Source organism: Dermacentor variabilis, chromosome 4 (genome assembly GCF_050947875.1).
Source record: "Dermacentor variabilis isolate Ectoservices chromosome 4, ASM5094787v1, whole genome shotgun sequence".
Classification (NCBI taxonomy): domain Eukaryota; kingdom Metazoa; phylum Arthropoda; class Arachnida; order Ixodida; family Ixodidae; genus Dermacentor; species Dermacentor variabilis.
In genome coordinates, this window is record NC_134571.1 from 88,902,079 (window position 1) to 88,915,785 (window position 13,707).

The 13,707-nt window shown below is 46.0% G+C and overlaps 1 protein-coding gene across 1 annotated transcript in view; it reads right to left on the reverse strand.

The window, feature by feature from the left end:
* LOC142579485 (uncharacterized) overlaps positions 1-12,778 on the reverse strand; it is a 33,350-nt gene extending 20,572 nt beyond the window's left edge. Inside the window, exons 1-3 of the mRNA XM_075689727.1 lie at positions 12,714-12,778; positions 6,785-6,891; positions 6,200-6,246 (exon numbers count right to left, since the gene is read on the reverse strand). Coding sequence (XP_075545842.1) covers positions 6,200-6,246; positions 6,785-6,882 — 145 coding nt within the window. The 5' untranslated portion in view covers positions 6,883-6,891; positions 12,714-12,778. The remainder of the gene's footprint in view (positions 1-6,199; positions 6,247-6,784; positions 6,892-12,713) is intronic.
* Between the last annotated feature and the right edge of the window lie 929 nt (positions 12,779-13,707).

Here is a 13,707-nt window from a genome sequence, read left to right on the forward strand (position 1 = left end):
TGAGGATACAAGCTGCATCAAAATTGAACACATTGTAGTGGGACTGGATAGCAGCTTCTTTATCAAACCTAACCCAGTGTGTTGCCATAAACTATATGACTCTCAACAATAGAAGTTTATATGGCGTGCCCCACGGATCCGTATCGAGTCCATTATTATTTCTATTGTAGGTTAACCACGTCACAGGCTATACAGAAACTTGCGTAAAATTGCGGCTTTTTGCATATGAGCTCGTAATTCACACTTGCGAGTGAGAAATCGATGGTTAGGTACATTAATAACTACACTAAAGAATATAGCCCATTGATGTGACATGTTGGGAATGAAAATATAATCTGAAGAAAACAAAACATATGCCCATAACTCATAGGAAGACGATATTTAAGTAGAATTATAGATTAATTTGTAAAGATTTGTTAGAAACTTACAGAATAAAATATTTAGGTTGTGGGGATCGAAGTGCCTTCTCCCGCCGGCTTCCCCAGCTGACGCGTTGTGCTTAGCTCTATATCCAGGAACCGTAGCCATAACGGCAACATGGCGAACACGGCTAGCGCGCCGGGGCTAATTTCCCGCGCAAACCTTACTTCTCCCTCCCGGGGTCGAATCGCCGCACGAGCATGTGTCACCGTGGATGCGCCCTCGTTGGCCTCTCAAGTGGCGCTCCCCGGGCGCCCCCTCCTCCCGAGCTCCATCCCGCTGATCGCCAGGGTTGCCGGACGGGCTCTAACTGGTCAAATTGGGCTACGTGTTGTGCGGGATGCCGTCGAAAGTTACGAGTTGGCTACATGGCTATATTTGGGCAATTTTTGTTATAAGAACTTCCGAGTGCTGAGTACCACGTCAACAGTGACAAAATTCGGGAACGCCGGTATATGAAAGCCCAAAGCTCATTGATGCTGTAAAGCTATGTAGGCAATCTCCAAGGCTGTGTTTTTAGGCAATGTCGGCGCTGGGAGGATGGCGTTAAGTCATGGCTGCCATGTTTCTGCATCATCATAGCTCTAAGCTCTCTTCCTTTTTTTATGATTTCGGCGCCACCTGCTACCGGTTCAGACGTGGTTCAACAAGAAAAGCGGTGGGGCTTATATCTGTCGACTACCTATTTCATGCCCGTTTCTGTGCAGGAAACTATGATGTGGACTTTCACAACAGTTCAAGTATTCGGAGGCATGTCGTAGTGAGAAATTCTCACCCGTGGTCTTTCAAAGTTTATGAAGTGTTCCTCGAAGCCTTTTGCTAGGTTTTCCCGCAAATCACCAAGCTATTTACCCAGTAAATCTAGAAAAAAAAATCCGCAGGTCGCTTTAAGCGAGAAACACGTTGGTTCGGATCTTATCTGCATTTTAAGCGAAGCGCAGCTGTCTCGACTGCTGATCAAAACAATATATTCTGTTCTTGTTGTGGTCTGCATGTTCGCGAGAGCACTGGATGAACATGGTCTTCCAATGAGAGCATTGACAACCTTTTATAGGAGAACTTCTCTCTGCAAGGAGCAATGTAAAGCACGGGAGCGCGTTGCAATCATCGCTTACCCTACGTGATAGCGCCAGAGCCAATAAATAAACGCGTCCCTCTACAGAACTTCAGGTTGAAGCAAACATAGTGCATTCTTGTGAGTGACATAGCCACACGTGAGTTGGAGGGCACGAACATATTCCGGCTACAGTAGTCGTCTGGCTGAGAAATCTGGGAAGAATCTCGTCGCCTTCTCAAAACACAGCTTGGACAAGTCGGCGAAGTACAGCCATTTGTATAAGAAGGAATAGGAGAAGAACACCTCTTTCAGAGGTACATTTTATGAGCATCTTCGTTTTGAAAAGCGTCTGGAGCTGCGTAGTGTTGGAATGAAGTAAATTTCTTTCTTCATTCTAAAATTTTCTGAATTCATCCTGCAGTCAAAGGACATTATTGCAGCTGAAAAACGTTGGTCACTCGATTGTGACCACCCGAAACTGATCCGCGAGCTTGTAGTTGGCGATTGTTTGCCTGAGTGTTGTGTAAAATTACTTCGGGTAAATCGAGGCGTGAACTAACAATAGCTCGAAACGTGGCTCAGTAAGTACCAATGACGTCATGAGTGTATTGGAAAAGAAATCCTTCGGCTAAGTGTAACAATAAGAACTGCCCAAATCCACGTCTAAGTGCCAGCTCTCGCTAGAATTGTTTACGCAGATCTTGATGCCTCTGTTGTGCTGGTTGTATTCGGCGGAAGTAATTTAGTAGCTGCAAATAAGCGGTGGGATTTGGACACCATCTATAAGACACGCGACAAGCATCGTCATACACTTTGGCTATGTGTTTGGCTACTTTTCGTTCACGACAAATTTGGGTCTGGCTATATTGGGCTACATAGATTGAGACCATTTGGCTTTTGTTTGTTTGGGCCATCTGGCAACCTTATTTATGGCCGCGGAAGATGCTCACAGGCCGACAGCGAATTAAGTCACCTTAACGAGTTGGCGACATGGGACCTTGCCTCCATTGACTTCTCGTTCCCGCGCTCGGTGGACCACCACCTGGTTATCCCTAACGCAGCGGGCGCGCGTACTCGATCGGTCTTGCGGCAAGCCTTTGCCCGTGAGTGCCGTAACTGTCGTACTGTGATGTATCCGGCGTGAATAAATGCGCCTTTGTTGGCGATCTGACTCAAGCGCCTTCTCTGTGCCGTGTCGGAGAGCTGGGGAATCATCCGTAGCGCCTTCGTGCGTTGCGGAGTGGAGGAGCGTCGTGCCTTTTCCTGACCGTCGCTCGTAGGGTCAGACTAGTGTTAACCCATCCCCATGAGGTGTAAGCTTTACAAGTGCATTTAAATGCAATACTCAGATGACACATGTTAGAATTCGTTCTGGACGCTCCGTTTCTCGCGAAAAAATCTAGCTGTAGCACGATTCTATGTGAAACTAACGGCATATAAATCTTTAGCATGGCCGATTCTTGAGAATGATAGCATGGTGGCGGAGGAACCCTAACTATAGTGGAACCCGTACGAGAAAGAAATCGCGCAGAAACTAAAATGTAAACAAAATACAGCGCCGCGATTTATATACAGTAAACATTCTCAACACGAGAGTTTAGGTATTCTTAGAAACCAAGCAGTAGTGCCAACCCTCGCTCGTCGTCGTGAAGTTTTTTCTATCGTATATCGGTTACCTTATTATTTTGAATAAACGAGATAACGTGCAGCCACCCCATCGACACACCCCGGAACCTATCGTAATAAACACATCAGGTAGTATCTCACACAATGCGACACTTTCAAGCGTTAATTTCTTTAGTTGGCCAGAGAAATCTGGAATGCGTTGCCAAAGGCAATGATTTAATCAGTTTCCCTGGATGGCCTTCTCGCAGAATTGGAGCCATGGTTATGTTGGGCATTACAGCATTTGAGCGCGTAGTTCACAGCAGATTGTGTTGGATGAATGATTGGGCAAGGTTGCACGTGTAACTATATGTTACTTTACGATCTTAGATGTGATTACTGAAAGGTGCTCAAGGGGGGTGTTTTATTAAACCTTGAAACCACACCACTGTCCTACGACTGATATTGTAATTGTTGTGAGTATCTTTTGTTATTCTTTCTTGATTCACGGAATTAAGGCTAGTTTCTCGTTATGCTGAGTGTCAGTGTTGTTGTATGTCTGTTTCCTGTATTTAGGTTCTTTTTTTTTTCCTGTCATTCCCATGCTCATGTGCATTTTCACAACTCACTACTTGTTTGGACCTGTGCAAATGCTCACGGCATTGGTGAATAATTGTTAAGTAAAACCTCTATATGTACGTTGTACAGGTACCGATACCTTAACGGGATTGGTCCTAATAATCCTTCTCTGCATTTAAAATGATGCATTCTTAGCGAACTCTCTAACACTTGTTCGACCGGGGCTGCTGGCTGGCTTGGTCGCACTGGATAGCTCGGCCGCACGACAGCATTATATACCATCTTCGCTTACGGATATACTGGCTGCTCGTTTCGTTTTCTAACCAATTAAAGGTAAAACAAATGATATCTAAATATCCTAATTGCTACACAAACATACTCTAAAGAACAACTTTTTTATTAAAGCAATTCTGTCCGTCTTTTTTATGCCTACTTTCTTTACCATTCATCATCATGATCATCATCATCATAAGCCTGTTTATGTCTACTGCAGGACGAAGGCCTCTGCCTGCGATCTCCAATTACCCGTATTTTGCACAAAGAGATTCCAACTAGCGCCCGCGAATTAGCTAATTTCATCGCTCCACCTAGTGTTCTGTCGTCGTCGATTGCGTTTCCCTTCTCTTGGCACCCATTCTGTAACCCTGATGATCCAAGGGTTATCTAACCTGCGCACTACATGACCTGCCCTGCTCCATTTCTTTCTCTTGATGTCAAATAGAATATCGTCTATACTCGTTTGCTCTCTGATTCGCTCTCTGAGTTAGGCACAAAATGGCAAAGTATCGCAGTTTCCCGGGAATGCCAGACAATTTGCGGGATGATAAGTGCATTCTGTGTACACATAGACAGCGTCTCCCTGGAGCACAGAAGCGAATCCTTTCGTGTAAAAAAAATGCCAGCCCGGCTTCCCGCTTGTGCGAGGCAGCAGTACTGCTGCCAAAAAGGTGGCCAAAAAGCTAATTCTCTTTATGTATGGATAATTCCGGTCATAAATATGGCACCTGAAATTTTATCGATGTGGCTGTTACATTCATGTCTCGCGGCAAAGGTTATCTTGCTCTGCAATTTTCGTTATCTCAGCTTTAGTAATCTACTTGTGGCTGCCGCAAACCATCATGCGCGCATCCTGGATGCTCGTCGATAGCTGGGATTTCGCCAACATACAATGATTAACGTTTCATCAATGCGACGCAACCAACGTGGAACCACTGTGGGAAGCAGGGAGCGTGTTTATGAATTTTTCGCCGCATTTCAGAATAGAATGCTGCGGCACGCACGTAGAGGGCGCGATATACTGTTTCTTCGACGTAACGTGCGAAACGCCGTAACAAGCGTCACACGAGAGGTTGCATGCATGGGGATGCGAAGATGGTGATAACTATATTGGAATCCATATCAGTGCAAGAAGTTCGCATGACAGAGGAAAAAGGCACATCTGAGGCTAAGCCACATTACAGCAGGGATCATTTCTTAGATGTTCCCTGCCGCCTTACCTAATGACACACAATCACATTACGAGACGCTTAGTTAAAAAAGATACAATGATCCGAAAGCGCCACTGATCCACCACAATGTTTTGTACATCATGTTTTGATTCTGGATTTCCATTCTTGCTATCAAGAATTACGAGGAAGCTTTAGCTCGGGGCCAACTGAAATTCCCCTAGGATAAAACACATGCACAACGCAGAAATTCCCTCTTGAGAGCCGCAGGCCTGATTAGAATAGAAGCCGCTGAGTTTTGGTTAAATTCTTAAATTCTAGCAACTGTAGAAAGCCGAATTTTTTTTAAATTCCCCAAATCATTTACACAAATGCGAAAATTTTCGAGAAATTGAAGTAAAAGATTGAAGCACTCAGTTTACAAATCCGTAAAATTAGACGAAAACCAAACATCAGTTTTGAAAACGCGTCTGTTAGAGCACATCAACCAAACTAATTTGATTTATGTCCTTTTACGTAAATTTGTTGCAATGTTAACACGGGTTACGCAAATGTCCTACTCACGAACTAGTCGTTTATTTGATACGTCAATTTTATAGGTGTGAATTGTCATGATAGTTGAATTTTAAAGAATTGGATAGTCTTCTTTATTTCGAAATTGCAGGTTGACAATTCCATTAGTTCCTGAATAGCTTATTCAAGTGTTGAAAGATTCAATATTATTAAAATAAAAAAAATACGAATAAAATTAAGATCAGCTTTCTGGTAGAGATTAATATATATTTTATTATTGCAACAGGGCTCATAAAAATCAACCCTGTAGATGCTAAGACAATTGGATTGTCCGCTACCATGTAAACATACAGGAGGTCCCGAGCTACAGCTTCATCTTAAAAGTGCGTCCGTGTCTTTTCGTATATACATGAGAGACCTCCCTGCAAACCCAGTACGTTTGAACCAACAAAGCATCGCTTGGTCACAGCTATCCCTACAGCACCGATAATGTTGGGCTTAGTAATTTATTGGCGACTGTTTCCTAGCAATCAATTTTGTTAAGTACTCAAGGGAACGCATATAAGAAAATATAACTTACGCAGGCTGAAAAGCAGGATGAAGGGAATTTGCTCCCCCCGTCCCGGTCTGAAAAAAAAGAGAAATAGTTGTGTCAAGATAGAAAAGCAAAACATTTTCCTCCTTTTCAAGGTCTTGTGGATTGCATGTACTGATAAGGCGTAAATAGAAAGTCCAGTGTCGACTGTCACTCTCCCGAGGTCACCGCGTGACCCTGACTGCCCGACAAGACGAAAACGGGGCTTTAAGATATTTCCTAAAAAATAAACTTCTTTTTATTTGAACGTTACGTGTTTTTATCATTGTCAATCATTTAGCAGTAATGCGATGGATACTTCTGCCTCTGCTGAAAATTTATATATTTCTTACGTTACATACAGCCGGTAATATTGCCACGGACCAGCACTATTAATGGGAAAGAGGCCAATCGGTTCTGCGATTGAGGGTGGCAGTTCTTAAGCTGACACGAGCTGTCGCTTTCTAGTCACTCATTGATATCCTTTCGTCTATTTTATGTATACTGCCTCTCGTCTGCATGTTTCCGCGTAACTTCTTGGCGGAAGTAGCATTTCTTCTGCTCTTGACGTAAGTGTTCAGTGGATCCTACCTTTCCAACGCTCCGTGGGTTGTATTGTAGGTGGTGTGAGTATTGGTGGTGGTAGTCTCACAACCTATCACGATTTTCAAAAAGCTGGCCACGGACATCTTCGTGACCTGCAAAAGAGCATCAGTATCGCCAACAGGTGGATTTCTCATGTTCCGAAATGCTACGCTTAACTAAAAGCGCCACACCTCAAGTCTACTTCAGAACATACGAAGATTACCTCGCTAGTTATGAAATTGAATCAGAAGCTATACAACTGTTTAGTGACCGTGACTGTTGCGGCACTCTGCATACAAATGCTTTACGCCATTGCATGCGGATGTAATTCGAGCCTTACGCCAAACATAAAGAATTTGAGGGCGCTTAAGCTTTGCCTTTAAGAGTGGACGCACATAGCAGTCAAACATCCCCGACCGCTTCTCCCGCTTCCCGGCAACTGCAGCTTATGTAACCGGATTGTTTACAGGGAAACGTTGGCGGCGAACGGTATGCACGAAGGCGAGCTTTCTGGTAGAAACGCGGCCTCTTGCGTGGCCAATCTTCTGTTATTGTGTCGCATATTTAATACTTCAATCTGAGGAGATTTACCATAATAGACATGCGTTGTCAGTGTTCTGTTTCATGATATTTGTTTGTTCGCTACTATTCTGAAAATTGCGATGGATACCATTGTAAAGAATGTAACCCAAGGTATGAGCAAATTCAGTGACAGAAGAAAAACTTTAGTGCCGTATTCAATACATACGACAAACTTTGAATACATTGTAAGACTTGTCGGACGATCCTACCGCTGTTACCAGTTGTAGAAGCTGTCGGACGATCTCGCCGCTGCCAACATTTGTAAGCGTCGAAGGTCGTAGAGATGAACTTGAGAGGAACTAGACGTACAGGGTATGTTTACAGTATTTACATTTCAAACTAGTGATACATTTACACAGTCTAGCGTGACTCCCAAATGGAACCCGCAAGACGAAGCACACAGCAAACGATCACAAAGTTCAAGAGTACATTGACGAGCACAGACGAGCACGAACACGAGCAATCGAGCACTCTTTAGCAGCCGACAACGGCCGCTTATAAAGACTTCGTGTCCCTAGATCCCAAGGTGAGGCAAAACGTTCGTCTAGACATTGTAAACAAGCCGCCTCTCTGCGGAACAGTTTACACACACACGTACGCACTATCACTACCGATTCGCAGCGTCAAATGTCAACGCAGTGGACGCGGTGTCCATTGTCTCGCGTCCCCGTAGCCAGGTGGTCACGCCGGGGCCCAGCCGGCGCCTCTTACTTCCAGAGCTGACCTCGCACAGTGACGTCCGCCGCTGCCCATTGTCTGGCATGTTCAAAGGCCCGTGAAAAGGCAACGCAAGGCATCTCCGAACGAGGCGCCCGGTGGATTGACGCCGCCGTAGCCCGCAGTTCTCTGAGGTAAGTTCATGGTTGATTAGCGCTGTCTTCACTGGTTCCTACGAAACGAGTCACCGCGGCGGGTGTTGCAGGCTTCCATGGTATCTTCGGTGAAGCTCGCCACGCTCGCAGCTGCAGCTGGCTGCAAGAACTTGCATGTTGCCACCTCGGCAGGCCACTCCTAACAACATACGCCAATAGAGATGGTGCATTGCTATTTCAAGGATTACATTCGTATAACTTTCGCTAAATGTGCCAGAATAAACAAAAAACGTTGATCCTTCCAAAACTCAGACGGTCTTGGTCGTAAACAACAAATACCATTCAAAATGGTCATCATCATCATCATCATCATCATCATCATCATCATCATCAGCCTGGTTACGACCACTGCAGGGCAAAGGCCTCTCCCTTACTTCTCCAACAACCCCGGTCATGTAATAATTGTGGCCATGCCGTCCCAGCAAACTTCTTAATCTCATCCGCCACCTAACTTTCTGCCGCCCCCTGCTACGCTTCCCTTCCCTTGGAATCCATTCCGCAACCCTTAATGACCATCGGTTATCTTCCCTCCTCATTACATGTCCTGCCCATGCCCATTTCTTTTTCTTGATTTCAACTAAGATGTCATTAACTCGCGTTTGTTCCCTCACCCAATCTGCTCTTTTCTTATTCCTTAACGTTACACGTATCATTCTTCTTTCCATAGCTCGTTGCGTCGTCCTCAATTTGAGTAGAACCCTTTCCGTAAGCCTCCAGGTTTCTGCCCCGTAGGTGAGTACTGGTAAGAAACAGCTATTATACACTTTTCTCTTGAGGGATAATGGCAACCTGCTCTTCATGGTGTGAGAAAGCCTGCCAAACGCACCCCAGCCCATTCTTTTTCCATCTCATGATCCGGACTCGCCGTCACTACCTGCCCTAAGTAGAGGTATTACCTTGCCACTTCCAGTGCCTCGCTACCTATTGTAAATTGCTGTTCTCTTCCGAGACTGTTAAACATTACATTTATTCTGCAGATTAAAGAAGGGCGCGCGGGCCGAACGCAAGCAACACACGCGACCGGTTGCCTTGGCTCTCTCTCTCTCATTGTACTCTCCATTCCCCTTCTTCGTGCAGTGCTGTTGAGGTGACCTCGCCCAGGAGTCAGTTACGGTGCTGCACTTATTTGTTCACTTTTCCTCACAAAATTACACACACGCCCACACGCAGTCAAACTGTCACTGGAAAAGACTGTGCCAGCGAGAGTGAGGGAAAAGCGAAGCTGGCAATTGATCCTGCGTGTACGGCCTCATTTTAAGGGACCAAAGACCAAGCCGCTTGGACACTGCATAAATGAACGAGCTAGGGAACACAAACTAAACCTAATGAAAGATGGCGTGGCACATTTGCCAGCACACTGCAAGGCCTGCATGTGCAAATCACGTTTTTTCCGAGATTAAGATTCTTGTAAGAATCATACCTGCCGTGGTTTCTCAGTGGCTTTGGTGCTTTGACACACTCGCGGTCCAACTGTATGGGGACCGTGGCTCTACAAAGCCGCAATCTGCAGCTATTACTCCGCACCTATTTATCTATTTCACATAAAAAAATTCATTCATTCATTCAGTTATAAGCTCTGGAAAGGCACTAGCGGCTGTGATCGACTGAGAGAGTACAAAGCATGTATCTGTCAGGCTTGTTAGCTATGAAACTGCAATGGCTGGAATGCAGGGTTCACCTAGTGCATTAAAAGGTAAGATCCGAAATTTGCTCTCTAATATTCTTCACAAAGGTAACGCGCGATATGTCGCACCCGCCGTAGTTGCTCAGTGGCTATGGTGTTGGGCTGCTGAGCACGAAGTCGCGGGATCGAACCCCGGCCACGTGGGCCGCATTTCGATGGGGACGAAATGCGAAAACACCCGTGTACTTAGATTTAGGTGCACGGTAAAGAACCCCAGGTGGTCGAAATTTGAAAAGTCCTCCACTACGGCGTGCCTCATAATTAGAAAGTGGTTTTGGCACGTAAAGCCCCATAATTTAATTTATTTTTGGCAGCATGGACCTGCCGACTTCACAACAGTGGTAGGAAGCGGTAATAGTCACCTCACGGAACTTGGAATGTGCTGACAACACAACAGTCTCTTCTTTTTGTTTGTTTTAACTTGCGGCAAGAAACAAGTCATTAGTGCCAGTAAGGCGCTTCGTGCATGCGGCAGTGAGGCCTGTCGTTCTGGATCGCACGCCGGCAGCGTTTCTGTGACGTCCTACTAAATTTAGCAATTTTACATTAAAAGTATAACAACGTTCGGACCCATATTATTAAAAAAACAGTGCTACTGACAAAGAAAAGAAATTGAAGCGCTTGCCGTATGTGTCCCTATCTAATTTTCTTGTGTGTGTCGGTAGCGCTGTTCTTAACATGACATGGAAAACTACCAATTCACCAAATGTACCGTTTTTCTTTAGTTCGGACCCACTTCAGTGCTTTGACAATCGCGGCACCAATTCTGTTCCGATTTCTTGCCGTATTCGTTAATAAAGGCGTTCTTCTCCGTAAAACTGAGGCTTCTGTGGTACTTGGCAGCAGTGTATGAAATTAAAAGCACCTAATGTTTTCCTTCATAGTCTCTGCTCTTTAATCAGGATTCCATGCGCCAGACTACAACGAAACCTAGGTAAGCCTTCATCCTTACTGCAGCCACATGTGACCCGACGAAGTTTCTGTGCTTACCGTGACCATGTCTTAAGTATCGACAAGCTATCAAGCACCGCCGATGAATCTCATTGGGCCGCACTCATTTCTGGCAGCCATGTTCTTCCTAATGCTGTTTCTCCGCGCAGTCGTGCAAGTTGCTCCGGGAAAGTCACTTGCACGCAGTGAGCCTTGCTTCTTTGCGCATTTACCTTTTTGTATTTTCCTTGTACGACGAATTCTCTGCGATCGGCGCTACCGTAGAAACGTGGCAAACGTTTCTCGCGGCCACAATACAACGCGGCTGGCGTCGCCGCAAATATGGGTTGAGACGGATTTCCTTACTTCTAGCATTCTAGCGTCAACTTCTTAGGTTCTAACGCAACGTTCCGCAATGCGAGGTGGTGCGATACGAGCGGGGCTGAACTGTTTGAAGCTTTCGTGCGTGTATGAGTGTGTGTCCCACGAAGGCTTCTTCGCGGCGGTGATAACTGCGCCACGCTCTCAATCGCGCATATTATCTGCATCGTGTTCTGCGCAAGTTCTAGACGCTCATTCACGCACTGCGGTATAGTTCCTTTTCATATTTCTCTCGTGGTTTTCCTTTTCACATATCTAGCGCATGTATGCGGCGATATTTTCTTTTTCTGCAGTTAGCGAAGACGTTGCAGATAGCCCGTGTTTGCTCCGTCTCTCCGCCGTATGCTTGCAATGGCTGCAGCTCGAAATCGATGTATTCGAACTGCGGGTTTTTGATGTTAAGAATGCACTGGTTAATTAATAGGCACACGTAGTACATTAGGCACATGTACATTAGCTTATTGCTCTCATGATCGCGACCAATATTGTTTTTCGTGTGAAACATTTCGCTGGTCACAGAGGCGGCGTGCATGTTCATGCGGCAGCCCACACCCAGCTCTATAGGGTCAAAATTAGAAGTACTATCAGCCGAAAGAAACGAACTGAAATCGAAGCCCAAGCAGGTGGGCACGAAATTTCATGCATATGAAGACGTACTACCCGATATGCTGCTCTTTCATGTCTTGTCAAGTGATGACATGACGCCAATTCATCAATGTCGGTGGTGGGCGACGGGATCGCTGCGAGCAGGAATTCTCGAGCGATCGCTTTCGGGGATGCAATCGCTTACGCGCGATTTCGCGTGTTGGCATCGCACGCTTTGGAGGCCGTCCGTTGCGCTGTGCAGGGAGAGGTTGGCCCAGTGCGCATCCTGTGCCGATTCGCGCGAAATCTCGCGAAAGTGATCGTATCCCTAAATGCAAATCTGCATTTTCAAGCTGGCAACGCATCAATGAGCTGACTACGCCGAGTGCACGCCTGCCTCGCCGGGCCCTGCCATGCTGGGAACATGTTTACATTTGGCGAGCTGTCACGGCGCTCGATTTTGCCAACTTCAGGCAGCTTCGGGTGGTCTTGGGATCCCAGCCCACGTGACTTCCTATCAAGACCGGAACTAGCTGGCTGTCGTCTGGGTGCCAGCGGGCTGCCGAAACTCCCAAAATCGAAGAGGGCCAGCAAGTACGGGTTACAATTGTGGCGACAAATTTCGCGTTCGCCCTCACCAGCGCAGTACTAAGCCGCTTTTGGCTTCGTATTTGACTGTCTGGCACCCTGACTGAAACTTATATTTGACCCATGCGGTGCATCAGCGGCCGTTGATGGTCGGGTGCTATCTACGCGAGCGCACCGCTTCAGGAAGTTGCGAAGAACACGGCGGCTGACGCCGGCTGCGTGTGAGAGGAGATGTGGCTACTTAAACAAGAGCTGAATATCTAGGGACTTTACTACAAACAAGAGAGTGGGAAATAAGTGGCATTGGACTTACGTTGACGGAAGGGGGCCAGAGGCTAGCGGTGCACGGTGACCGGTGCGTAGCCTGCAAACCGTCGAATTTTCTTTCGCTCGCGAGGGCACGCGCCCACGAGGCTCCTGATCTTCTCTTTTTAATGATGATGATGATCGCAGCCAAAAATGCTCCTGATCGCATATCGTAGTAAGCTTAAAATTTAGTGTTGTTGTCACTGATTCCCTCTAATTGACGAGATCAGTGCGTATTACGAGAGCAAGAAGGTCCAAATGTAACGGAAAAGAATAAGCAAAATAAGGGAACGTCCGGTAAAGAAATGAAGAAAATAATAAATAAGTGGAAATTGGAAATATATGGCAAACTGAGTCTAAATTTGAGGACAAGATATAATGCTTTGGTTGGAGGAGGGGGAGCGGAGGGAGAGGGAAATATTTCATTTTTCTATTTTTATGAAACAGAAAGCCAACCGACGCAAGAGTGAACTCCGCGCGTGTGTGCCCTCAGACCCAGACCCACTTTCCGCGGGTCTTCCCAGGTCGGGACAGGTGCTGCTGCACAGGCCCTGTTCTTGCTTCGTCCGCACACCGGTTGTGCAGGAGCGGTGGCGGCTGTACCAGCCACGCTAGGACACCCTCCGTCTCCGAACTCCCTTCCATCGCAGGAACCTGGCCCTTGCGCAGCCTCCGCGGAACAAGAAGCACCCTAGGTGCCACGCAGTTGCCCTGACTGTGACATGGCCACGCGGCCATTGGCAGCCCATCTCTTTTGGGAGTGCCAGTGATACGCTCAGGAGCGGGACCACCACCTGAGGGCGGTGCGAGTGCCGTCCAACGAGCTGTGGATTAGACCGGCAACTGGCTCGACGCATATATATATATATATATATATATATATATATATATATATATATATATATATATATATATATATATATATATATATATATATATATATATATATATATATATATATATATATATATATATATATATATAGTTATAATTGGACGGAC